This window comes from Chaetomium fimeti (genome assembly GCF_033439085.1).
Source record: "Chaetomium fimeti strain CBS 168.71 chromosome Unknown B0H64scaffold_13, whole genome shotgun sequence".
Taxonomy (NCBI): domain Eukaryota; kingdom Fungi; phylum Ascomycota; class Sordariomycetes; order Sordariales; family Chaetomiaceae; genus Chaetomium; species Chaetomium fimeti.
This window is the reverse complement of record NW_026944341.1, coordinates 118,506-142,558: the sequence shown is the minus strand read 5'-3', so window position 1 is coordinate 142,558 and position 24,053 is coordinate 118,506. Positions and strand designations below refer to the sequence as shown.

Below are 24,053 nucleotides of genomic sequence, written 5' to 3'. Positions count from 1 at the left end.
AAGGATGATGCAAACATGAAGCCAGGACCGAAGGGTATACCGTTGATATCCGTTCCATGAACAACAGTATCATCATGCCCGCCAATATTGTTAACCCCGTTGTTGGACCCATCCCAAAAATGAGAGAAAAGCGAGAAACCTGGAGTCAAACCGATGTCGCCATGCAAGGTTGCCGTGAGATGATGAAATAACTCGAAACAAAGAGTGAACAGGGTAAAAACCATTTCTAATTAGGCGGCCGGGGAACCCGCACCGCAGAGCCTGGCCTTGATGACCAGGTGGGAGGCGAGAGGGAGTGGGTTGTTAAGGTAGGGCCGGATAGCGTGCTACCACAGCCACAACCTGCCGACGGCACTCTCAAGACCGCGCGTCCCATCCGGCGTTGCCGCGGGAGGCGAGCGAGAGAGTTAGTCGTCGTGAGGGTTGATCAGCGTCCACCTTGGAAAATGATATGATGGCGGTATTCCAAAGGGCAGCCTAAAGAGGATGAGTCTGACATCACATCCGTATGATGATGGCAGTCGTAGGTGGACGTTGATACCGGTGGCGGGTGGGTGTAATGGTTGCGTGCCCCGGGAGACCTCGGACAGGAAGGTGTGATCAACGTTAAACGGCGAGCTGCATAGCCAAGCGAAGGGACTTCGTGACCGGCAGTGGTGATGTATGTATATGAGTGTGTGGGTGGGTTGCAGGGTGACCTTGCCGGTGGGAAAGGTCTCGGGACTGACGGGACATGGGTCGACCTTGAGACCATGGCCACTCAGGTTTGAGTCCGAGGCACGGGGCGCGCGGCCAAGGGGGGCTATGAGAGCCTGCTGCAGGTTTCGTCTGTGAGCAAGGGTGTAGAGGGCAGATTCCGGGTCAGCAAGGTTTCGTCGATGCGGTCATGCAACCCAGGTCGATCGATCCCGTTAACTCCGCAGTGAACGGCCTTTTGCCCTCAGGCGCAACAATCCAACATGTGGGCGTGGTAAGTGACCTCCGACGGCTTATAGATGCCTGTCATTTCTCCTCCGCGATGGAACCGTAGGTTGAAGGTAGCAAACTTCGGGGACGGATACAGGCACTCCCCCCCGTGGGAAGCCGAAGCGACGCAAGTACAACGACGTAAAAGGTGGCATTTGTTCGAGGTGGGCGACATGAATCCAAGATTCCGCCGCATGAACCACCCGCGAGTCAGAGAGTCGATAAACAGAGTCGGAGAGATCTGCCAAAGGATGCGGGTCGGAGAGTTTGACATGTCGCATTGCGGTACTGTTGGGGTGGTCTCGGGATGTGCCTAGCGGTCGTGATGGAGGAGCCGGTTTGCCCCTGATTGGTTGGCGCAACAACCAGCTGATCACTCCCTCCAACGGTCCCCACGCGGGGCACACCACCATGGGGCCGCCCGGGTTGGGAGCAACCTCTCCGTTGAAACGGCGTGTCGTCGTCCTGTTACGTTGCGGAGGCTCGTGGTGTCGTGTTTCTCTTTTGTTTTTTTGCTCGGCGGGGCTCGAATATCAAAACCCCGGGGATCACCCCAGCTGCCAAAGGACCACCCACTCGCCGTCCCATGTTGTCTGCCCTGGCCCCCGGCCCCTCCCGCATTTTGGGTTTAGGCATGTTGTGTTGTGTGTTTTGATCTGATGAGGGTCGAAAGAACAGGGTAGATGGATATTCCCCCCCACGGTGTTTAGCTCCCCTTGCCCACCACCCGCTTGTCTACCGTGAGTCATGCCAAACCAGTCGGCTGCCACCCTGGAAACAGATGACGGAGTTCACGCGTCGCCGCATCTCCCGCACACACCCCTGGCCCAGCGGCCGGATTCCGGCAGGTTCTGCCTGTCCCTTCGCGTAGCCCCAGGTGCCCGCCTTTTTCACCTGTGGGCCCTGCCGAAGGCGGCAGAGCATCCCCCGCCTTCCCCTCCACTACCTCGGACTCCATCAAGGGAGAATGATTTTCGGGAGGGTCACGCACTCAAGCGCGGGGTGTCCCCTCCCCGTATCCACCGCCGCCATACACCTGGCCGTGGGCGTGGCCGCTGCTCGTCTGGCTTTGGTAACCGTCTGCCACAGAGTAGCCTTCCCAATTCCTGGACTGGCCCTGCGAGGCGGAGACGCTGGAGTGGTGACCGTAGCCACCACTGTGCCCATGGTGCGCGTGTGTGCTTTGAGTGTGGTGAGACGAAGGTCCTGACAAGCCATACGGTGATGTTACGCTGTGCGTCGAACCGCGGTGGTCATACACCACTGGTAGCGTGGTGGAAAGGCGCAGATTCGACCCGGTTACTGGTGAGCTGGTCTTGAGAGCCGGAGACATTGCTTTGGAGGCTGAGCCATACGTCGGACCCCACGAGGAAGGCCCGCCGGAAAGAGTTCGTGGGCTCGTGAGGGAGTCTGCATGATGGTGGCCGGCGCTACCGACGTAACCCGCGGCCGCGGCGGCCGAGTCGGCTGTAGTGCTCGACGTCGTGGAGACTGGTGTTGGCGGCAGCGCTGGGTAGCCCCCACCGAGGCCCATGCCTGGGGCGACGTGGGGTGAGGTGGTTGGGGTCATCACGTTTGTTGTCGTGGAAGCGCTGTACTTGGAGATGATCTTGTAGAGGGCCCCTGCGAGATCCTTCCAGTGGAAGACCTTGACGTCCTTCTCGATGTTGCGTGGCTTCGGGTTTCCAAACCCCATGATCACCTTGAAGAACTCCTCGCTCTCAGACCGGGCTTTGCTGACGGTTGCCGGACGGAATCCTTCGAGGTTTCGGCGGATGCGATTCTTCTCGTCGACCCCAAACCTGCTCGGGGCGGCGAGAAGCTGCTCGAGCAAGTGGATAGTGTCGACTGACGTGACGTAGCACGCTTGCTTCTCCTCCCACCAGATACAGCTGATGCAAATGCTATGGGGAGGCCGCTCTGCCGCGCTCACGGCCTTGAAGCTGACCGTCAAAACGCTCCCCGTCTGCTGCTTCCGGAATAGGACTAGCCGGCGCTTGCTTTCCCATTCTTCCTGACTCCAGCCCTCTGCCATGGTTGAGAGATCGCCAGCAATCTTGAGCGTCGCCTTTTCTTGGTAAACACCGTAGCCGGGGAACCCGCCAGCAGGTTGGGCCAGTGTGCTAGTCCGGATGAGTTGTGGCGTACTCGATGTTGGGTGTTGCAGCGGAGTCAGGATGGAACGAGATACGGAGCCGTGTGCGTTGTGCGCGTTGTGTGCGAGGGATGAGTTCGGAGCCCGGAGGGGATCGAGCTGGTTGCCAAACATCCACCCGGCCCCGTGCGGTGAGCGGAGCATGGACGGGCCTCGCGGGTAGTGGTCCGTAAAGGAGCCGGCGCGGTATGATGACAACATGGTGTTGCTTCCTTGGTTGTAGGGTCCGGTGGCAGCGGTAGAGAAATCGGCGTGCGCATGGCTCTGAGCTTGTATTTGCGCTGCGGCGCTCCCGGTTGAGACGCCGGGGGAGAAGCCGTATGTATTTGTGGAAGTGTCGCGGGGAAGTACGTTGTGAGTGACGGAGCTGTCAGACTCTCTCCGTCCTTGTGAGGCTTGGTGTGGTGGGCTGGCTCGGTGGGCAGGTGATCGGGTCTTGGGTGACCCCAAGTCGGGCGGGCTGCTGTCATCAGGCACTGCGGTGGCCCCTGTCCCTACGCCGCCTTGCGCATCAAGGTATGAGAAGACACCCGCATTTCCTACCCGCGTCATTTCGTCCCCGTTTCCGTTTTCCAGCAGCAGTGTCACGGGGACGTTGCTGAGAGATGGACAGCCTGTGCTCAAGAACTGAGGAGCGTCGGCAGTAAGGGTGTAAGTCCAAGCACCGTTTGCATCCCTCGAATCCCTGGAAACCTGTGCAGAACATCGCTGTGACCCGAAAACCAGCGAGACAAACGGCGGGGACGCGGCCACGCTGTTGCCGATAAGGTCGTACTGGCACGTCGCTTTCAGAGATACCTTGGTCCCAGGCGGGCCACGGGTTGGGTGGCATGACAGGACGTTGATATTGGCGCCAGATGGTATTTGCGATGCGAGGTACTGCCCAGCTGCCGCGTTGTTGGCCGCAAAGGCTATTTGGTTGAGTTGTGAGGTCGCATTTTCCGTTTGTTGGGGAAAGGACTGGGAAGGGTAGGGCGAGTAGTTTGAGTCTGCATACCCTACGGGACGACCATGACAACACCGGTCAGCCGCTGAACCTCGTTCACTCTTCTCTCTATTGTATCAATGCAAAAGAAGACAAACTTACCGTGCAGCTGCGGTGGCTGGGGCTTATACGCAGACATGGGCATTGGCAGGAGACCAGGGGGACATGCCCCGCTGAGGTCTCCTCCGTTTCGAGCCGCTTCCTCCTCCAGCCGGATCGTCAACGTTTCGGGTGACTCGATCTGCTCGTCGAGGATGATGGTCCGGTGCGGATGGTAGCCGGGCTGTCGACGAAAAGTTAGCCATGGCTTTAAGACAGGCAGAAGAGCTGCTCCCAGCCTCCCAATCTCCTACTCACCTCGTACACCTTGTAAACAGGCTGCTGAATCTTTGTCGCAGACATTCAAGCTGATTTCTCTAAATCTCGTGGGTATCGAGTCGCTTGCTGGTGTTAACCAGGGCGGATGGTGTGTCGAACAGCGACGTCGCTCGCAAGGACGGCGTGGTTTTAAGACCCCTCCAACGTGGATCTGGGCGTCAAAACTGAGAACTGATATCCAACTCTGTCAGCCATCCGGGGTCCCACAGTACTTGTCGCTTAGATCCAAGAGAGAGTCTTGCTCAGATCTGGGCCAAGCCTCAGTGGACCACTGCGGGGGGATGTCGTTGTCGACTCACCTTCGCACACGCGTTTGAACGGAAGGCAAAGCCAAATCCCAGGGCTTCTCTCCCTCAGGAGTTAAGTGCAGCTCTCTGCTGAATAGTCTATCCAATACCGCCAGACGAAGTCTCTGACAGAAGCTGGATGACGGACTGTTTGCGCGATGGGAGCTCTGACTTGCAGCTGTGGGAAGACCGCAGGGCCCAACTCTCAGACTGGGTTTCAGGCACTGATATCTAAGCTTCGCCCAGGGTGCAGGTGTGCTCAAAGAAAAAGCAATTTGCGCAAAGCTGAGTAAATGTCGGTCAGCATCAACTTGGGTACCGCGCAAGGATTGGTTTCAGTCCATGGGCCATGGGCTTCCACCAGCACCAAAGCTTGTCGAGCGTCCATGCCCGGCCCGGGGCCTGCAGTGATGATGGTTGCGGAGCCTGAAGCCGCGGGGAGATGGCAACAGGGGCGCAAAGTGGCACTTACTCGGCTGCTGATTGGCACGGAAGGCCGATTCGTCTTCAAATCTCAAGAGCGGTTCTCGGGACCGGATAGTGGAGATTAGATTTGATTGTATGCAGCTATCCTCAACCTGTTCGCATGATGAGATGTCAGAAAGTTTGCAGTTGCAAGCAGCAGGTATCCGTGAACGGTTCGTCCGGTGTGTGCGTGAACCCGAGCGGTGGAGCCGCGAAGAAGTGATGGACTGAACCCCTGGGAGCAGCGAGGAGAGCAGGGACGGTACGCGAGTTGTGTTCAAGACAGAGTCAAGACAACAACGCTACGCCTGGGATGATCTGGGGGCGGGCGAGAAGATGAAGGCGGAATACCGCGAGTGGTGGAATGGAGAAGGCAACACAGACCAGCAGCAACTTGCATATCTGGGGAGGGTTGGAGAGTTGGCTCGGCGGGCGCTCAGCAGGCTCCGGAATGCAGGTTGCGAGCTTGAGATCAAGACAAGCGCGTCCACCGGCAAGCCTTCCGTCTCGCCCTTCGTTCCCTGAACAGACAGCCCCTTTGGTCTCGTCGACTGCCCCGCGGGACAGTGTGCCAAGAACGTGAAAGGGGGACTCAAGCGTCTCTCACCCGGGCAAAGTCCGGAAACCCTGAGAGTACTCAGGATAGCAGCAGGTGACAACGACAACGAGCGAGCAGGAGGGATGGCGTGCGGGTAAACAGGGATAGGAACTGACCCAGCCGTTGAATGCAAGATTCCATGGTCTCCCGGAGAGAGATGTGGATCATCCAAGGGTCACCGGGGGGTGGGGAACCGGCGCCGACATGTGTGTGTCAGGTTGCAAGGATGGAAAGATGTCGAGAGGGAGGAGGGAATGTCTCCAGGAGGTTGTTTGAGAGAGGACTGGGAAAAAAAGGGACACGACGTCGCCAGCAAGGCCCGGTGCGCGGCATGAACCACGAAGACATGCTGAGAGCTAAAATGGCAGATCAAGACAAATATGGGCAAGACGCGACACCGGTGGGAGCCCCGAAAATCTCGGAAGGAAGCGCAATGCCAGAGAAAAGCAAAGCCTAGCGGAATGGCGAGTGCAGGGGGCAAAGGCCGGCGGGCGGGAGGTACTTCGTACCGGTACACATTCACCCCTTGGGGGGAAGATGTGAGGATATCGCAACACCGATGGGGTGGCCTAGGAAACGCTGGGCAGAGTGGCAGGGGGTTGGCTGGCCGAATGAGGACTGGGAATGGCAGCGAAAAATGGCTTGGCCCACCTGCAAGGCTGGTCAGCGGAAGTTACTATTGGATGGTGTGTGGAGCGAGACCTGGTAACCTGCAAGCACAGGGGGAAAGAGATCGTCTTTCGCGGATCTGGGACCCCAGATCAGCTGCGCGGCAATCCTCTGATCCCTGTGATCGAAAATACGACGCTCGGTCGCCGGACGGCACTTCCACGCCCGTCGGTTGACGTGTTGGGGGCGATCAGTCGGAAACGAGATATGGACGCCGCCGACCGTCGCGGAAACTGGAGGAAACCTCCTACTCTGCCACCCACCCACCGGGGAGGGATACCGGAGGGCTCGGACGGAACCCACGCCGCGGATCGGCGGTGCAGCCCGGTCGGCCCTGGCTGTGGTACTGCGGTAGTGCTGAGGAGACGGAGCTGCTGCGGGTATTTGAACGACCTAGGCGCCGATCGGTCAATTAGGGAGCTGCCGCTTCAGGCGTTTTAGGGCTATCGTGTGGGGGGGGAGCAAATCTGGGCGCCCTCGCGATGCTGCCTCTCCGCCGTGTGCTGTCATGAGGTTACATGGCAGCTGTCATGTCCCCAGAAGCCCACAGCGGTGACGGCAGTCGCTGCAAATCTCCAAGCCAACTAACGTTAACCGGCCCAGCTCGCCAAATGATGGAGGCCCCTGTGGACACCAGAGACCACGGGGCGGCAGCACCCGCAGCTCGGCACGCTGAAATGGGGCCAGCGCTGGCAGAGGGTAACTCGGAAATCCTGCGACCAATGGCTTGATGGCCAGCTGAACCGGGCAGGCGTGAGGCGCAGGACAGAAGCTTGAGCCTCGACAGCGAGCCAGCTGAGTGGCGTCGCAGCGAGAAACGGCAAGGCAAAGCTGAAAGAGGGTGGTAGTGAATGGCTTGGCAGCACTTACCAGGACCCCTAATCCCACCCTCAATATTCTGGCGAGAAGCGCTACGTAGCTACCGATAGAGCAATACAAGCCGGTGTCTTTATCGGACTTTCTCCCACAACGGAACGCCTAAGGCAAGACGGACAGGTGATGCTTTGTGGCGCGGGTCTCTTTCTTGTCCTCCACTTGACGACGGGATACGGAGAAACGTCGCTGATTCGAAAGACTTGTTTGTTGGCCAGTGAAAGGGGGGTTTGTTGTGAGCGATGAAGAGGTAAAGGTTCAAGCCGTGCGGCGGGTTCGGTGTATATCGCGTGGTGAAGGCTCACCTCAAGTCGGGTGAGTGGACCCAGAGACTGGTGAGGATGCGCATGTTGACGGAGGTGTACCGCGCATATAAAGCCACGGTCGAAAGTAGCCGCCCAGCCATGTCGATACACCGACACCGTCGTCAACTCTTGCCTCGCCCGCAGCTGCGCGAGTTCGCCGCACCATTTCGATCACGACAGCAGCCATGGTCGCAGTTAAACTGCAGAAACAGCGAGTATCCCGGCGGGTTCGCACTGCTGTTGGAGGCCGAGGCATCACCGATTGTGCAGCCAGGCGCTGACCCGAGGGAGTACTGGTGAATGAGTGCGTTGTTTCTTCCAGGGATCAGGCATGGTCAAAGGGAAAACTGCGGGGAGGGTGAGTACTTAGATGCTGTCTAGACATCTTCGAAGACGTCGAACAGAAATATTGCTTTGTGGCAACTACGGACGTAGTGCATACCTGTCAAGTTGGCGTGCTGCACATGTGCCTGCATCGACAAGCCGAGATCGACCACGGGAACTAGGGTTTCCGGTCTCTCAGGCTGTGTCCGCCGTTGGGTGAAGCCCGCAATTCGATGCGTCGTGCCTTGGGCCGTGGCGCGCGGGACTCGGAACGAATGGGAGTGAGTGGCTGAGCGTCGTGGAACGTGGTTTTTCGGGCACCTGTCGTGGTTGTGTGGATGGGAAAAGAGAGAACCGAGTCTGCCCGAAAACATGCGCGAGTGACCTTCAGCCTCGATGCAGCATTCAGCAGACAGATCGCGGCTAGGTAGTAATGAACGGCTCTTGCACGTCGATCCCCATCGTGGTTGGGGCGGTTCTGTTCATTATGCGCTACACTGGTCAAATTGTGGGATTCTTGCGAGGCGTTCATGGAAGACTCGGATCGAGGTGTAGAAATAAAAGGAAGAAGATGGGGAAAGAAAAAAAAATCGATTGGGAAGAAAGCGAATTGAGTGGAAACTGTGCCTGCCTTGATTGACTTGACTTCGAGTCGGCCAAGCATGCTCCCTCCTGCCTAGGTTGGCAAACAATGCTCTTTCAAAACCCATGGAACCCTAGAAAATTTCCATACAGCTCTGCTGCCTTTCGGGTGAGCTACCCGTGGGTGCACCTTGATTTGCATTTTGCACCAGCGATATTTTGGCCCGCATGCGGCGATTCATCACCCGCTTCCTTCCAACTTTCTTCAAATCCAACGACTTGCATTCTTGCAGCTGTATTTCCCTGGTTCTGGGGGTTCGTTTTCTCACCGCATTTTTCCTGTTCGCACCCGCTTCCTTCCACAGAATCACCGCATGGAGTCAGATCCGATCGCTTTCTCACCCGGCGAATCGAGATCATGCAGGAAGCAGCCCACACAAAATGAGATCCTCTCAGATACCTACGGTGTCCTACCTGCCTAGTGGGCACTTGCCTCCTGTGTAAGGATCAGTCACACAACACGCGATGGGGGTCGCCTGCATCAATCTACGGACCGCATTCCGTCAGCTGAGACTTAACCCTAAGCTGAGACTTGGGACTTCGAGATAGCCCTGCAACATCTGCATACTCCCAACCTGCAACGCCAACACGCGCGATCTACGGCCGTACAAGCATCTTCAGATTCGACGGCCACCCGCGAGCTGCCTGTCTCTGGTACAACGTTTGAGTCGATGGGCCCATCAATACGGCTTGTGGGAGGTGCGGGTACCCGCGCGAGGGGTGGCTACTGGTTCGTGTGGCACAATGTGCCAATTGCCAATGTGCAATGTGCACCATCGTCCCCTCGATCCCGAGTCTCTAACTAACCTCGCACAAAAAGCTGGTTCGGAATCTGGGACCAAGATGATGTACCAGGATCTCGGCAGTCCATCCGCGCCACCACGGGCAGCATGTCGCAGATCTCAACCCCACGCTCAGTTGTGTTCCAGACGCAGTTTACTGCAGCGCTAGTAAAGCTAGAGCTCGCTTGAAGCGCATTGCGTTGAGGAAACTGCGAATGCTGGCCGCCTCTCGGCTAGCCACCTGGCAACTGGGATCGATTACCAACACACCTTTTGATCGAAGCACAGCCGGGCGATGGCCACAACTGAACTAAAATGAGATTGAAACCATGTTTTCGTCTACACTCACGTTTAAGTATGTGCTGCATGATGTGCCAATCTGGAATTGAGGCTGTTCCTTCTACGGGAGTGTAGAAGAGGATGAGTTGATCTGGAGTCGACCCACCGTTTCGGTCGTGCTGCATCGTACTGTGTAGGAGGGTAGCGCGGCAGGGCCCACAGACGCATCTCACCCCAGACCCAGACGTAGGTCCAAGGGGGGAAAGCAAGTTACCCGTGTCAGTAACCAAACCATTGCGCAAGTTGTATGCCATTGACGTATATTTAGCTGCCGTGTTCACCAAAGATCACTACGAGCGTCTGTCTGTTTGCGGCACCTCAACGGCCGTAGTCGAGGGCGTCGTCTCTGGAGTCTTTCTCTACCTCCACCAGCCACGCATGGACGTATCGTGTTCTCCAAAGAACAAACCTGAACCGCACCTTCTGGGGACACAATTGTGCATACCTCCTCCACCAACAAGCGCCGTGGCTGAAGACTGTACGGTTGGCAACATTACCCAAGAAGTTCCGCACGGGGCAACCGCTGCCATGTGCATAATTTGACATCACAGAGATTAAAATTGGCTGGCGACTGGGGATCGGCCCTGAGGAGGTTGGGGATTCCTGGTAACTAATGTGTTCTACTGTGTAACTTGCCGTCAGGGGCAGGCCGACACCGCTTTTCTGCCATGGCTAGGTGCCTGCAGGATACCGGAAACTCGCACCATCTCCTGTCTGATCCCTCGATCCTGCCGCAGCGCGAAGACGGCACATCATCCCAACCAGTCATGCGCTGCGCGATGCGTATCGTTACGCCCGTAACCACTCCCAATCGTTAACTCGTCAAGAAAGCATTGAGATGTAGTTTGGACGCTGTTGCTGCGGTATGTCAGAAGGAAATCCCCTCACGATCGCACATCATGCAGCCATTACCCATGGGGCTCAACTAACACGATTCCTTCCTAGTATAGCGGACGGAACGCAGCCGAGCCGAAACGCAGACAGTGACACGGGGCGATTGATTTGAGCTGAACCGATGCCAGATCTCAGACACGGGACGGGTCGATTGCAACAAGCTAGACCGCGTGTCCAACTTCATCAACGTGCAGGGACCGGGCTGCTTTGGGCCAGAAACCAAACGTCTCACACCAGGGGCAGGGGACCACGTGTTGACCGACCACCGCCATGGAATCTCGCCCACTCCATGCTGCAGGTTTTCTGGCATCTCGTGCGTTGCGCCTATTTTAAACCTTCAAAATCGGTGGAGCGTCAAAATAACGAACATCTACCGATTCAGCCCGTATGTCTATCCCTCATGAGCTCCAACACTCCGCCCCTGACGTGACGGCATGTCTGAGTCCCAGTGGGACGGTTCGCCTTCACCTCAGACTTTCCAGGTGGTGCTCGCCTTTCACTCACAAGCCAAATCAGAAGATGCAAGGGCGCTCCCTCGTCATCACAGCCCAAATATTAGGATTCATCAGCAGCTCGATCGCGATGATGCCGGGTCCCGCCCTGGGATGCAGATACCCATCGCCTGACCCGCTGACGGCCAACAGGAAGCCCGACATCTCGGCGAAGCGCAGAGTGTCCGATGCAAACGCCCACTCCGTTTGCGGATAATGAGGGAAAGGGATCATTGAATCCCACTCCGATCAACAAATAAACGTACCCAAGCGGGTAATTTTCCCAACCTCACGAATGATTCGTGCCATGTTGGTGACGTCTCCATCCGCCCTGATCTAATTCGTCATGGACTTCCCGCGGAGCTGCCCGGAAGAAGCGCGGTCACACCCAGTGCGCAGCTTAACCGTCGACACCCATCGCGCGGAGCATACCGACAACTTTCTCTCTTCCCGGGAGTAGTTACGGGGCTGTGCTCAGGAGGCCCCAGTCCAACAAGCAACGCATTTATAACAATCTGGGAACCAGCTGGTGACATTAACTGGCAAGCACAGGCGCGGGTTTCATTTTCATCTTTTGCGAAGGCCAACCAATCACCACAAGCGAGTAGCCACTGTGTCAACGGAAAGGGAGGCCCAGTTTGCAAACCGGGAGGCAGGGACCAGATAAACCTGAGCCCTGGGTCATCTCATGCAGGTTCTGATCTGCCCAAGGAGCCCCGTTATGAACCTTTCTTTTCATTCACGATCCCAAGCCGAGCACGGGCGATCCCGCACACCCCGGAGTGTGGTTAAGCTCGCAGGCCGGGGCTGCAGTGATCGCCGACCAGGATGGGCGGACCAGTCCCCTTGAGGATTGAGCCCTTGCTGTTCCGATGCTAGCGTTGTGATCCTCCGGGCCTCCCAACACTTCCCACTCGCGTCATCAAAGCTTTTTCCAATCTCCCAGCGGGCCGAGAAAAGGAAAGAAATCTCGCTCCCCATCGCCGACGGGACACGTGTATCCGGTACCTGGTCTCTGGCCAGGAATCCTCGCAATTCTCGGGCTGGGCACAAAGCTATCGGTGGATTTAGCGCCGCCGTCGCTCGCCGATCGCGTTTTTGGGGCGGCCTGACCGCCTGAGACGATCTCAACGGCCCGCAGTCAGACATTTTCACACTCCCCACTGTTGGCGGCGCCGGCTTGTTCCACCCGCAGGCCAGCCAGGGCCAGCCAGACCGGCGAAGACGCCCAGTTCGCAACGCCCCCCCAACGCCTCAACAGTCAGTTGGAATCTCCGGGACCGGTATTGGCACAGGCACCCCGCGTCCCGCTCTTTTGTGGCTGAGAGGCGTGAGCCCGGAATGGCCAAAAGGGTCCCTCCCCCCGCCGCGATCCCGGGAGCCTCATTCGATGGTCTGGATTCTTGCGTATTGTGGCTTGCCCTCTTCGCCTCCACCCGGCGTGCGGTGATCGAAAGCGCGTTTTGTTGGTCGTGTGTTGCTTCCCAACTGCTCCTCCCCCCAAGCCAACACGCATTTCCCACTTCTCCCACTTCCTCCCGCACAAGTTGAGCAACGCTCGATGCAAGAGACCCAACGCGGCAGGAGCAGGGAGAATGTGACGGCATTCACGGCAATGTCAGCGGGGATTCTCGCTGGCCGGCGACGAGGGAAAAGGGCCGGTGCGGACACCATCGGGCAGGTCGGGCTGTTGATCGCTCTTGGCGCCATGTCCCAATCTAGGCCCCTGGTCAGTGATCTGCCGGAGGATTCGCGTTCCCTCTCACTGGGACCTCCCTCTTTCGGATTCCTTTGCTGTCATGCAGTCCCTGCTTGGGTCGAGTCCCGCCAAGAGGTGCGAAAAGAGCGCCCCCTCAGCGTCACATCACCGCTCGTCTCAGGCTGGCGACGACGCGACCGGAGCTCCTATCCGCAACCTCCATCGTTGTTCAGCACGCCCGCCCAGCGAAGATGTGCAGTGCCGACGCCTTTTCTGGTACTCCGTTCCTTCATTGGCGAGTGACTGGCAGTGACTGGCTCCCTGCCACGGCGTTGGTGACTCTTGGTCGCACCATCGGCGTCAATTGCTCCCGTCCGTCCGTCCTCCACCTCCATCCGCGCTTGTGGCGTGACGAGGCCTTGTTGACGGAAGATGCCGCCTCGTCCACGTCTGCCCCCATGTACCGGTACCGAGGCTCGTCTGACAAGATCGGATTGGGTCTGACTGAGGAAGTTTGCCGAGCAAAAAACAGGCATTAGCAACTCGTCACGACGAGACTTCGTACTTCGCAAACCAACATCCACTCGTCAGGCTGCTGGCGGCGATCACTCGAGGCTGTTGGCAACGCAAGAATGGAGCGGCCAAGCTGTTTTCGTGAATTTGAGACAGACTGGGCTAGATCAGTGATCGGCCAGATGGGGATTGGGATGACGATAGCCCATGCCGTGGACTCGGATCGGTATCGAGGGCAAGCAAGGGAATTACAATGGGGCGATCTCCAGCCGGGGAAGATGACTCGCGGGCGGCGGCTTTCCCGACTCCAGGTACCCGACCGATCCGAATAGGGGCAGCGAAGGCATTGAGAGCCCCAAATCAGCGTCGAGCAGCACGCCTGCACCGATTTGATATCGGAATATTATCGTGATCCAAGCCTTCCCTACCCTTCCGGCGCTGTTTCTCCTGCAAAGAATGCTAGACAGATCGTACTCCTTTTTTCCGTGTCTTAGCATTCCGAACAGCCCGACTGGCAAGCCATTCCCAAGATCAGCCCCGACCTATTATAAGAGATCTGTTTGAAGAGCGGAATATCTCCCGCCTTGGGGCGGTCTAATTGGCTAGCTGGAAGAACGACGTGCCAGGGAGAGTCGGCAAAGTCGAATTCAGCGTAGCAGGTAAGCTACGATGTAGTCGTAGTTCGCCGAGTCAAACCTCAGTGCCAGCTTGACACACTCATCTCATACTTTGAGCTTCCCTTCGGGGGTGGCACGAAGCGTATGGTTTTGGAACCCACCCTCCTTCGAGAGAAGGAAGGTTGTACTAAAGTTATGAAAAGGTTTGACTGGCTTCGTTAACATAATCTGTTTGTTTGCTCTTACCCTGAAGAACTGAAGAACTAGATTAAACCAAATACTTCGTGAGACACTGTTGTTACAAATCAGCCACGCGGCCCACCCAGGCCTACGCAAATCATTCCCCCCATCATGTTACGAGGTAAACTTGCTTTGGGGCCGAGACGGTGGGAGGGGGGTTTGTTGGGAGTAGAAACAAGAAAAAAATCCGAACGGACCTCCGTCCTAACCTGGACACTCTATCGAATAGCAATACAACGTCGTGAACCGATGGCCGGGTATGTTACCCAAAAGGGGACTACCGCGCACAAATACAATTGTCAAAACGTCCCGCCACTACAAGCACTCGCGCAGTGGGTTGTAACTAGCAGTAGAAGTTTGCTCCTATTGTAACCGCCAGCTTCCGAAAAGGAAGTCATAAATACAACATCAAAACCTATTGAACTTTATTTCGTACTCGGATATTCGGACATCAACTACCCGATTGATACCCGTTACCCCGTAGATACACCTGGTAGAGTAGCAACACCGAAGGGGCGCGGACCAACAGCCTCAGATCGAGATCTCCCCAGGCAGTGTTGAAAAGGTTCGACAGACAGCCAGCCCCTGTTTGCCGGGAGGACCCTTCCCGACGGGACCACCATCGGCAAGGGCACCGCGGAAGAACGCCTCTCTTTTGAAACCAAGGTACAAGTACATTCATCGGAAGGCGTCCTGCGTGCGCGGCCGGTTTTCCAGCTGCCGGCCGACCTCAACCTCTTGGGAGCGCCGTCCGAGATGGTAGCCAACCACAGCTGGGGTGTGTGAGGGGGACAGCAAATCGGGTAACGCATCGGGCTGCCGGGCGAGCGAAGTTCCTGCCAGTGGCGATGGTTAGAAGGCGTTTCTGTAGGTTTTCCCGAGTCGTGGAACCCCCATTCTCACTTCGCCGACTGGCCAGACAGGTGTTGTAAGTCCCGTTGACATGTTGTGTTGATTGTGTGACCGCCAGTGTTGGTGGCGAGCTGCTGCAAGCTCACATACCCGAGACCGAGAATCCAGCACGCCTTCTATCACACACTTTCTCTATCCGTATCGAGCCAACCAGACAAAACGAAACCAACCAGAGAGGCCCGGCGAACATGGGCAATCCCAAACCCGAGATCATCTCAAACCCTCCAACAAGGCCACCAGCCTCTCCCACTCCTCACTCCCTTCCCAGCTCTCCTTGGCCTTGCCCATGACACTCCGGACAGCACTTCTGGCCTTGCCCTTCCACCTGGTGCCGATCTCGGCCACCTCCTCCCCATAGTTCTCCAGCATCGAGACCAAGTCATCCGTGCGCTCCACCACCGCCCGCCAGCCCTCCCGATCCTCCAACCAGCTCCGCCCATCCCCCTTCCCATCCCCCCCCGAAGACGGCAACAGCCCACCCCCCGCCGCGGCCCCGCCCACAGCAGCGCGCCACGCCCGCTCCGAGGCGTCGACGGCGCCCGCGTAGTCGGCGCGCCACACGCGCTCGCGCGCCACCAGCTCCCACAGCTCCGACCGCGCCGTGACGAGCGGCACGACCGTGCCCTCGAGGAAGTCGCACACGGCCCGCTGCGGCGTGCCCCGCGGCGGCTCATACACCGCCGCCTTCCCACCGGCACCGGCACCGTCACCAGCGGCGGCGGTGGTCGCCGCACTCGCAGAAGGGGCGGGCTTCTCGGGCGCGAGCACGGCCTCGTTGAGCAGTAGGCGTAGGACGTCGATGTCGAGGGCGTCCTCGGAGGGGCGGATGCGGGCGATGCTGCGCAGGGCGAGGAGGAGGTCGGGCACGGGGACGGGCCGCAGGCGGGCGGCGAGGGTGACGACGTTGTCCCAGATGCGCCAGTTGTCGTGGGCGATGCTGGCGCCGCGCTTGTAGGCCGCGAGGGACTGCGCGAGGAGGGCCGAGGGGTCCGGCTGCGTCGGCTTGGAGGGGGTGGGTTCGTTGTCGTCGTCGTCGACCGCTGCTGCTGATGGGGCAGTGGTGGTGGTGGCCGGCTCGTCGTCGGTCTTGTCGCCGTTCTCCTTTTGCTGCTTGAGTTCCTGGACACGCTCCACGTAGAGGCTGTAGAAGGCGCTGCCTAGGTTGCTCCATGTGCGGGCGTCTTCACCGCCGGTAAGGTTGTCGGAGGAGGCGATGGCCCTGCCGAATGCCTCGGCGGCGTCGGAGAAGTCCCCGAGCCGTAGGCTGATGTCGCCCATCCGGTTCCATAGCTCCGAGCTGAGCCGGTTGACGGTAACGGCCTTTTTGTAGGCGTCCCTTGCACGCTCGATGTCCTTCTTCTGCAAGTAGTACTCGCCGAGTGACTTTTGCGCCCTGGCGAACCGGTGCTTTGAAAGCTCCCAGGCTCGCTCGTAGTGCGCGGGGTCGTCCTCGATGTCACCGAGGATGCACCATAGACGAGGCGCGTTAGGGGGCGCGGGTTGGCGCTCTGGGCCGTGGTAGTCTGCCTCCTTCAGCTCATCCACATCCACCTCCTCCACCTCGCTGCCATCATCCTGCTGCTCCGGCGACGTCCCGGTCTTGTGATATAAACGCCACCGCAGAATGGCCTTGGCCTTCGCCTCCCCGCTACTCCCCCGTCCATCCTCGTCCTCTTTGGCAGCGTTACTAGCATAGCACAGAGCCACTTCGGCCCACAGACGGAGCCGCTTAAATATTTCGAGAGCCGAAACCAACGAACCGACGCCGGCCCACGAGTAAGCGAGCTCTGACTCGAGATGCCACCTGGGTGGGGAGCTCAGGGCGTGTATGTGCTCAAGGCGGACCTGTGCTGGGGCGGATTCCGTCGGTTTCGCGGCGGGGAAGAAGGAGGTCGGTTTGTTGTCCGGCTTGGTGGCTTCGTCACGGTCTGCCGTAATCTTGATCTCGGGAACAGCGGTCTCTAACTCTTGAACTGGTTCAGGGGTGTCTTCGGTTGGCTGAGTGGTGTCGACAATGACTTGGTCGACTACAGCCTGCATCTGGAGCACGCCTCGCTCGAGAGTCCTACTGCGGTGCATCTCGATCCTTGACCGTACTAGCAGTGCGTGGGTGTAGATTTGCCAGTTGGTGGTCTTGTCTGAGATGACGCGGACAGCGAATGGAAGCACCTCCTCCGATGTGAGGGTGTCGGCGGGGGAGAAAGCATCCTTTACTGTTGCCTCGGCGAGAAGGATGATCTGGTCCATGGGTGACAGTTGTGGTTGCTCATCCGGCGACATGTTTCTTAATTGCACCGGTAGCTCGGACTTCAGGTCTCCTTCTGACTTATCCTTGGAAAATTCGAGATCCTCCAGTAGAGTGTCGTCGTTGAGAGCGAGTGCCTGCGGCTTGACTTGCTCGTCGTCGGGTCTCGCACCCTCCCCGCTCTTGGCCAGCACCACAAGCTGGCTGGTGCTCTTTTCCTGGAACTTTGTCCTCTTCCCCAGCGCACCTGATAATGCGTAAACGAACCCACTGAGCCCGGTTGCCTTCTGAAGCGCCTCCTTGGCCTTGCGGTCCAGCCCCAGCGAGATGCAAACGTTGGCCTCTTCTACCAGGAACTGCACCTTCTCCGGGTCGCTCCACCCTTTCCCGCTCTCGACAATCTCCTCCTCCAACGCCCTCAGCCCCTTCTCAATAGCTCCCTGCAAAGTCGGCACGTCACACCACTGCGAGGCTTTGTTAAACACCGACCCAGGTCCCAAGCTGGGCTGGGTCAACAGCTTGTAATGCCAGACACGCACCCGCAGGGCAAGCCACTCGGGCGACTTCGCAGCGGCCTCTGCAACCCCAACAACCGTCTCGTCGTGACCCGCCCCCCGTGCAGCCGGCGTCCCTGACGCGACGAATACATGCCGAGCCAGGCAGAACACCTCGATCATCGGCACATGCTCATAGACCGACACGCCATCCACGTCGAGCCAGCGCAGGCACGCTTTCCTCACCCCCCGCTGTTGCTGTTGCTGCTGTTGCTGCTGTTGCTGAACCAACGCTCCCCCTTCCTCACCCCCTTCCTTCTTCCCAGAAGCAGAAGCAGCAGCCGCCAGGTAGAACCGGCTCTCCACCCGATGCAGCGCCTTCTCGTCCAGCACCGGCCCCGTGACATTCCCCTGCAGGAAGGCATTCAGGGCCGCCAGGCCGACCTCTAACGTGTCTTGGGCCGACACAGCTGTGGTATTCGCACCGGTGGTGGATTTGACGTGGTTGGTGGCATCGTTGTCTTGCCGTGGCGGTATTGGTAAAGAGTTGACGAACTCGTCGATGAGATGCCCCGCGGCGTCGCTCAGTAGGACATCGAGGTACCTCCCGGCGTTGAGCCAGTCGGTGAGACTGGAGGCCATCGTAGATTGCAGAGGGGGGATGTGTGAAAGAGAAAGCAATTCGAGACCATGAATTGCACCCGATTTCCCAATTTCCACACCACAACCTGGAATGTTTCTAGGCAGGTTCAGTGGGGGGGTGCGTGATTCATGGAATCCATGGAGGGGCAGCCGAAATTCTTCAGCACAGAAAATAAAGCGGGGCCTCTCATGGCGGGGTTGTTCAAGGCAGGCAAGGAGCGATTAGATAAGGTAGGGAAGGACGTGCAGCGCGGGAACCCCTGAAGCGCGGTTTGTTTCCAGGAAGACAAGGACCGAAAACATGTAAGACACGAATAAGAGAGACCATGAGCTATTGAGAGGGCATCTCTTTTCGTATTCCGATAGCTACTTCGCTGTTCCGTTACACATGACTGCTACCAGAATACAGCGCTCTAGGGCTACTCATAGCTAAGGTACCTGCTACATGCCCGTCTCAACATGACCACCACCCCCAAAAGCCGATCTCTCACTTCCTATCCATTCTGATTTATCCACCTTCATGTACTTCTTCAGCTCCATCCTCCTCCGGAATCCACACCCAGTCAGAAAGCGAGCCGGCGGGCAAGACGATAGGCAAGTCGGGCTATTTCTTGCCCTTGTTCTTCTTGCTCGGAACCACACGGAAACCGGGGATGTCGTCCTTGGGTGCGGCCCCGCTGCTCCCACTGGCGAGACTGGCACCACCACTGCCGCTACCGCCCTTCTTGGCGACTTCGCTCCAGCCGCTATTCTTACCATCGCCGCCTGCGCTAGCCGGCTCTTTCTCGACAACTCCCTTGTCGGCGAGCCTCTTGCGCCGGACAAACTCGTCTGCAAAGTGCCGCCCGTCCATGGTCGTGCTATGTCCATACACAGCCTCGGCCAGGAGGGTCGGATCCAGGGGCATCTCCAACAATGTCACGGCAAATTGCTCGACTAAGAGAAGGCTCCGTTAGTATGCGCCCGCCGTCGGGGATTAGGCACGAGGAAAACTTACTATCGGCGACCCCATTGAGACCACGACCCAACTCGCGGTGCAGCCACTTCTTGAATTCCTCCATCGCCATGCTCTTGGCGTCCCTGAGCGTTGTGGGTGCCGCCTTGGCCGCTGGCTTCGTCATGGTGGGCGACGGCGTGGCCTTGATGTTGCCCACGCTGGAGGAGCGGCTCTGCACGGCAGGGCCCGTTGGGGCCTTTGCCCTGCCGCTAGCGCCAACCACCGCCCAACCGCCGCCTTGGGGGGGCTGAGCAGCAACTGCAGACGCCGTGGGACCGGGCGACCCCGATGTCTTGCTGGCGAGATCGGCGTATCGTTTTCCGATCGCCGACACTGGCGTGGTGCTGACCTGAATGGCAGCCGCCGCAACCGCGGCCTCCTTCGCCGCCTTCTGCTTCCGCAACTCTTCCTCCCGCTGGATCTCGGCAAGGGTCTTCTTCGATGCCGTGGTCCCGGAGGCCGCCGCAACAACGGCCGTCTTGAGAGGGGCCGGTTGCTTCCACGGGCTACCAGAGGGAGCGCCCACCGGCGATCCAGTACCCCAAGTGCTCGCCGCCGGTAGGCCCGAGCTGGCGGCAGCGGCAGCTGCCTTCTCGCGCTCACGGTTTGCCACGACTTCTTGTTCCAAAGCAGCCTTCCGCGCGGCAGCCGCCGCCTCTTCCTTCTTGGCGGCCTTCTTTGCCTCGGCCTCCTGAATCTCCCTCAGGCTCGGGCCCTTCTGCGTCTCCGCACCAGGTTGGGGGGCCCAGGGCGCCGTAGGTGGGGGCGCGAGGGCGGCTCCCTCCGACGCTGTGTCCGGGCTGCCCGACCCGGAGCGATCGCCGTATCGAGCTGGCAGGTTCGAAGCCAGACGCTGGGCGGTGGGAGCTGCGAGTGGTGTCGCCTGTGCCGGCGGAGGGAATGGCATCGGGAGGTCCGAAGCCGGAGGCGGCTGGGATGACTTCGCCTTATCGGCTTGAGTCTTCCGCACCTTTTCCGTAAGAGTAAGCTCGACTTGGCTTGGGGTTGGGTTAGCCTCGGCGGGCCCTGGGCCGGCGGTAGCAGCTTCCAGGGTGGTCTCAACTGCAACCTGCGTGGTAGCCTTCTCCCCGTCTTCTGCACCATTCTCCCTCGACTCCGAAGTACCAGCCGCATCAGCTTGCTCGGCGTCGAATTGCGCTCGCAGCTCGTGGAACTCTTCCAGTCTTTCGCTGAAACCCTCGGCGTCTTTCTGGAGCTGATCAACAGTAGGGAGCTGACTACGCAAGCCGCTGCTCTCACCGACGGGACCCCCAGGGGCTTGAGCGCCGGGGAAGGCACCCGCGAGGTTCCCAGTTGACTGCATGTTTGCTAGCACCTGGCGCTCGTTGAAGTTCAAATCATTATTGAACGGGCCGTTGGCGGGCCCGATCGGGGCCTGAGCGGGGCCGGGCGCCATGCCCGCAGCCGCGTCAAAGAAGCCGGCCGCTGGGGCAATGGGGCCCAGGGAGTGCTGGGGGGTGACCCCGATCGGAGACGTCATGCTTCCAAAGCTAGGCTGGCTCTGGAGGCTGTGGGCGCTCGAGTGGTGATGCAGGCCACCGGGCTGGATGGGCGGCAGTCTTCCGAACGGGTGGTGGTGCTGCGCGATCTCCCGCTGCCGAGCGTGGAACATTTGATCCTCCTGCTTACGGCGCTCCAGGTCGTTCTGCTGTTGTGCCGTGAGGGTTCGTCCAAAGGAAGGAAATGCGCTCTGAAGCGGTGGGACAGCGTCCGTGGTGGGCCCGCCAAAGGGTCCGCCCGAAGTAGGGGGTCCATGGGGGATACCCATCTGCGGGACGAGGAACGGCTCCCTAGAGTTCCCAATGCGCCGGATCAGTTGGCCGAGCGGCTCGAATTCGGTGTCCTCGACACGCTTGACACGGAGATCCGGGGTGAAGAAGTTGGCCTTGTACCAATCGTTCATCTCCAGCCCACTGAACGGCCCCTGCATCGTCCCCTGGGGATCCAGGTAAACCCAGCGCATCCTATCCGGCAATACCATGGTCCTAACAGCGGTGGGGTCGGCAGACTGGCTGGTGGGGAATGGTGCACCGCCGGGGGTCGTGGGGAAAGATTGGGCTTGCGCCGTCGACGTGAGGCCAGACGGACCGTGTTCGGCCGTCGAGAAGGGTGATCGGGAGGAGTCCGATGTTGGAATCAGGTCTTCAAATCCGCCCCTACCGGATCTCACCGGACTATCCGTATCACGCTGGAAACCGATGGTACTACGGCCGATGGCGCCGAGTGGGTTGGCCTGGCGAAGGTCAGGCACCGAATCGCTCAGGTTGTCTTGATCATGAGCATGCATCTGGGCCTGCATGGCCGGAGGAAAGAGAGATTCCAGCTTGCCACGTCCAAATCTCGAAGCGCTGGGGGGCGCAAACACGCCGCCCAATCCGCCAAGCCCGGGAGATGGCAAGTCGGGAAATGAGCTAAGGAAGGCACTCCCAAATGGATGCTGAAACGGGGCCCGCTCACGGTCGGGTGTGCTGACCGAAGGACCGGCAGGCCAGCCGGAGAGAGAGTTGACACTGGCGAAACCCTTGGCTCCAACGCTCGAGGTCTGGCTTCGGTCGCTCCCGTCGAACGCCGCGGCGCTGAATGATCGGGGCATCGTGCCAAAGTTAGATTGCTGGTCTGAGCCCGGGCCAGGTTGGGCAAGCCGATCCACGTCGGAGTCGCCGTGACCGTTCCCACTGCGATCGGCCATGGGGCTCCGGAACGGGTTGGTTTCGGATGGGCTCGCCGGACCGGTGCCGTCTCCGTGATTGCCGAGATTCAGACCAGCCATACCAAACTCCCCAGCGCTGCCCTTAACAGGGGTGTCGAAAACAATACCCCGCTGATGCTGAGCAGCCGTGGCGGGCGGGCTGTTGTCGTCGCTCCCTCTCAACATAACGCCGCCGGAGAGGCCATCATCGGCGGCAAAAGGGTCCGTATCCGTCCGCTGGCGAGGCCGCCAGCTCGGAGCATCGCTTGGTTTGGGGCCAGCACCGTCAACCGGGTCTTTCGGGATGAGGTGCGCAAGGCGGCTGCCACCACCAGCGCCGAGACGCTTGTCCCCAGTGCCAGGGGTCGGGAGAGCAAAACTTCCAAACGCGCCTATTCCGGCGCTCGTCGGTGCCGGCGCGGGTCCGGGACCCCACAGCGAGCCTTGGCCTCCAAAACCCGAGGTACCAGCGGTGTTGCTGCGCGGCAGAGTAAAGGGCTGAGGTCTGCCGGGTGCGGCATCGCGTGCATTCGTCTCGTCCTCCGGCTCGTCGGATATGGTCTCCTTGACGTCGGTGCTACGGCGAGGAAGCCAGGGTTCATCGCGACCAAATCTGTTCGCTGTGGGAGACGCAGTCGACGTGCCGGGGAAGGGATTCGTATCCGCCGTCTCTCGGCGGCGGGTGCCGGGCCGGGAAGCGGTGGACGGCGACGACGTCGGGTAGTTGGCCGTGTTCCCGATACTAACCGAAGCCTTCCGCCCGTTGACCCCTCCGGACCCTGGATGAATGCCTTCCTTATTCTGTTGAGGGGGCTTGAGTGTTGAGTTGACATCCGTGGCAAACATCTCACGCTCCTCCGCAGACATGTCCTCGAAACCGATAGGCTGCAGCATCCCGCTCGAGTCCCAACACACACTCGGGTCCTGTGGCACATGGGGGGAGTCGGAAGGCTTGCCCCATGGCCGAGAAGGACCCCCATTCATTTGCGCCGGGTTCCAGTTGGGCATGAGGAGGGCGGATGTATCGATCTGGGACGGGTCGTAGTTATTTTTGTAAATGTCCAATAGTTCCTCCCTGCTGTAACGGAGGTGGTTCTGCGATTCGAAAGCGGACGATGGGGGATTAGCGGACATTGGAGGGACGTCGTTGGCGGTGTGTTGTGACCCGTCTGCCAGGTTTGCGGTGGAGGGCTGGTTAAATGGAGTCGTGGAGGCTCGGCGAAAGGTCCTGGTGCCGTTCGAGCGAGGCCTGTTGCAAATTTTAGTACTGACTGAATATGGCGAACAACACGACGCGCCTATGCCGTTATGCCGCGTGCACTGTCCGAACGGCCTCGTGTTGTGGGTTTGGGTCGGAAAAATCTTGTCCATCTGACACGCGATCCGAGGCACTCGAGTGTCGGTCGAAGGAAAAAAAAAGTGGAAAACTCCCAAGCAGGGAAATGGGGCGAAATGGGCAGACGGGACGGCGGGGAGACTCACCATTCACCGCTTCCAGCTCCACGGGAAGAATCGCTCCGTCCACTTCCCCTCGAGTCTCTATTCTGGCCTGCAGCGGCGGAGGCAAAGCTGGATGTTAACTGAGGCATGGCGGGTTCTTGCTGGCAATAACCGGAGTAAGTGTGCAATTGCCGCAGGATAAAATAGGTGTTGTGGGTAGCGTTTTGCGGGCGTAAATAACTGGTGTAGGTAAAAGTGATTTGCGGTTGGGTGCGACGAGGTTTCGTTGACGAAAGTTGAACTTGGCTGCGAAGAGATGGGCAACGTGCTTCCCTTTTGACTGCGCAAAGTTTCGACGGGGTCGTGGAAGGTGAGATGCCGAGAATTAGAC

At 59.1% G+C, this 24,053-nt stretch overlaps 3 protein-coding genes across 3 annotated transcripts; all 3 read right to left on the bottom strand.

Moving 5' to 3' along the window:
* Positions 1–1,668: 1,668 nt before the first annotated feature.
* B0H64DRAFT_57593 (uncharacterized protein) lies at positions 1,669–4,904 on the bottom strand. Its single transcript, XM_062808463.1, has 4 exons — positions 4,784–4,904; positions 4,464–4,655; positions 4,209–4,389; positions 1,669–4,119 (listed from the first exon to the last, which is right to left on the bottom strand). The coding sequence occupies exons 2-4, from the start codon at positions 4,506–4,508 to the stop codon at positions 1,958–1,960; spliced, it is 2,388 nt and encodes a 795-aa protein (XP_062653922.1). The 5' UTR covers positions 4,509–4,655; positions 4,784–4,904; the 3' UTR covers positions 1,669–1,957.
* Positions 4,905–15,344: 10,440 nt separating this feature from the next.
* B0H64DRAFT_447133 (uncharacterized protein) lies at positions 15,345–18,515 on the bottom strand (the record flags this gene model as incomplete). The annotated part of the gene is made up of 1 exon (XM_062806978.1): positions 15,345–18,515. One exon carries the CDS (start codon positions 18,513–18,515, stop codon positions 15,345–15,347), a length of 3,171 nt encoding a protein of 1,056 aa, XP_062653921.1.
* Positions 18,516–19,119: 604 nt separating this feature from the next.
* B0H64DRAFT_332179 (uncharacterized protein) lies at positions 19,120–23,811 on the bottom strand (the record flags this gene model as incomplete). Its single annotated transcript, XM_062801038.1, has 3 exons — positions 19,120–19,451; positions 19,513–23,471; positions 23,705–23,811. 3 exons carry the CDS (start codon positions 23,809–23,811, stop codon positions 19,120–19,122), a joined length of 4,398 nt encoding a protein of 1,465 aa, XP_062653920.1.
* Positions 23,812–24,053: the final 242 nt, after the last annotated feature.

Excerpts from the sequence above, each read along its gene's own strand:
- B0H64DRAFT_57593 (XM_062808463.1), bottom strand. The coding sequence starts at position 4,508 with ATGTCTGCGACAAAGATTCAGCAGCCTGTTTACAAGGTGTACGAG. Across the intron at positions 4,390-4,463 it reads CTGTTTACAAGGTGTACGAG|CCCGGCTACCATCCGCACCG; the intron begins GTGAGTAGGAGA and ends TTTCGTCGACAG. Across the intron at positions 4,120-4,208 it reads CCAGCCACCGCAGCTGCACG|GGTATGCAGACTCAAACTAC; the intron begins GTAAGTTTGTCT and ends GTCGTCCCGTAG.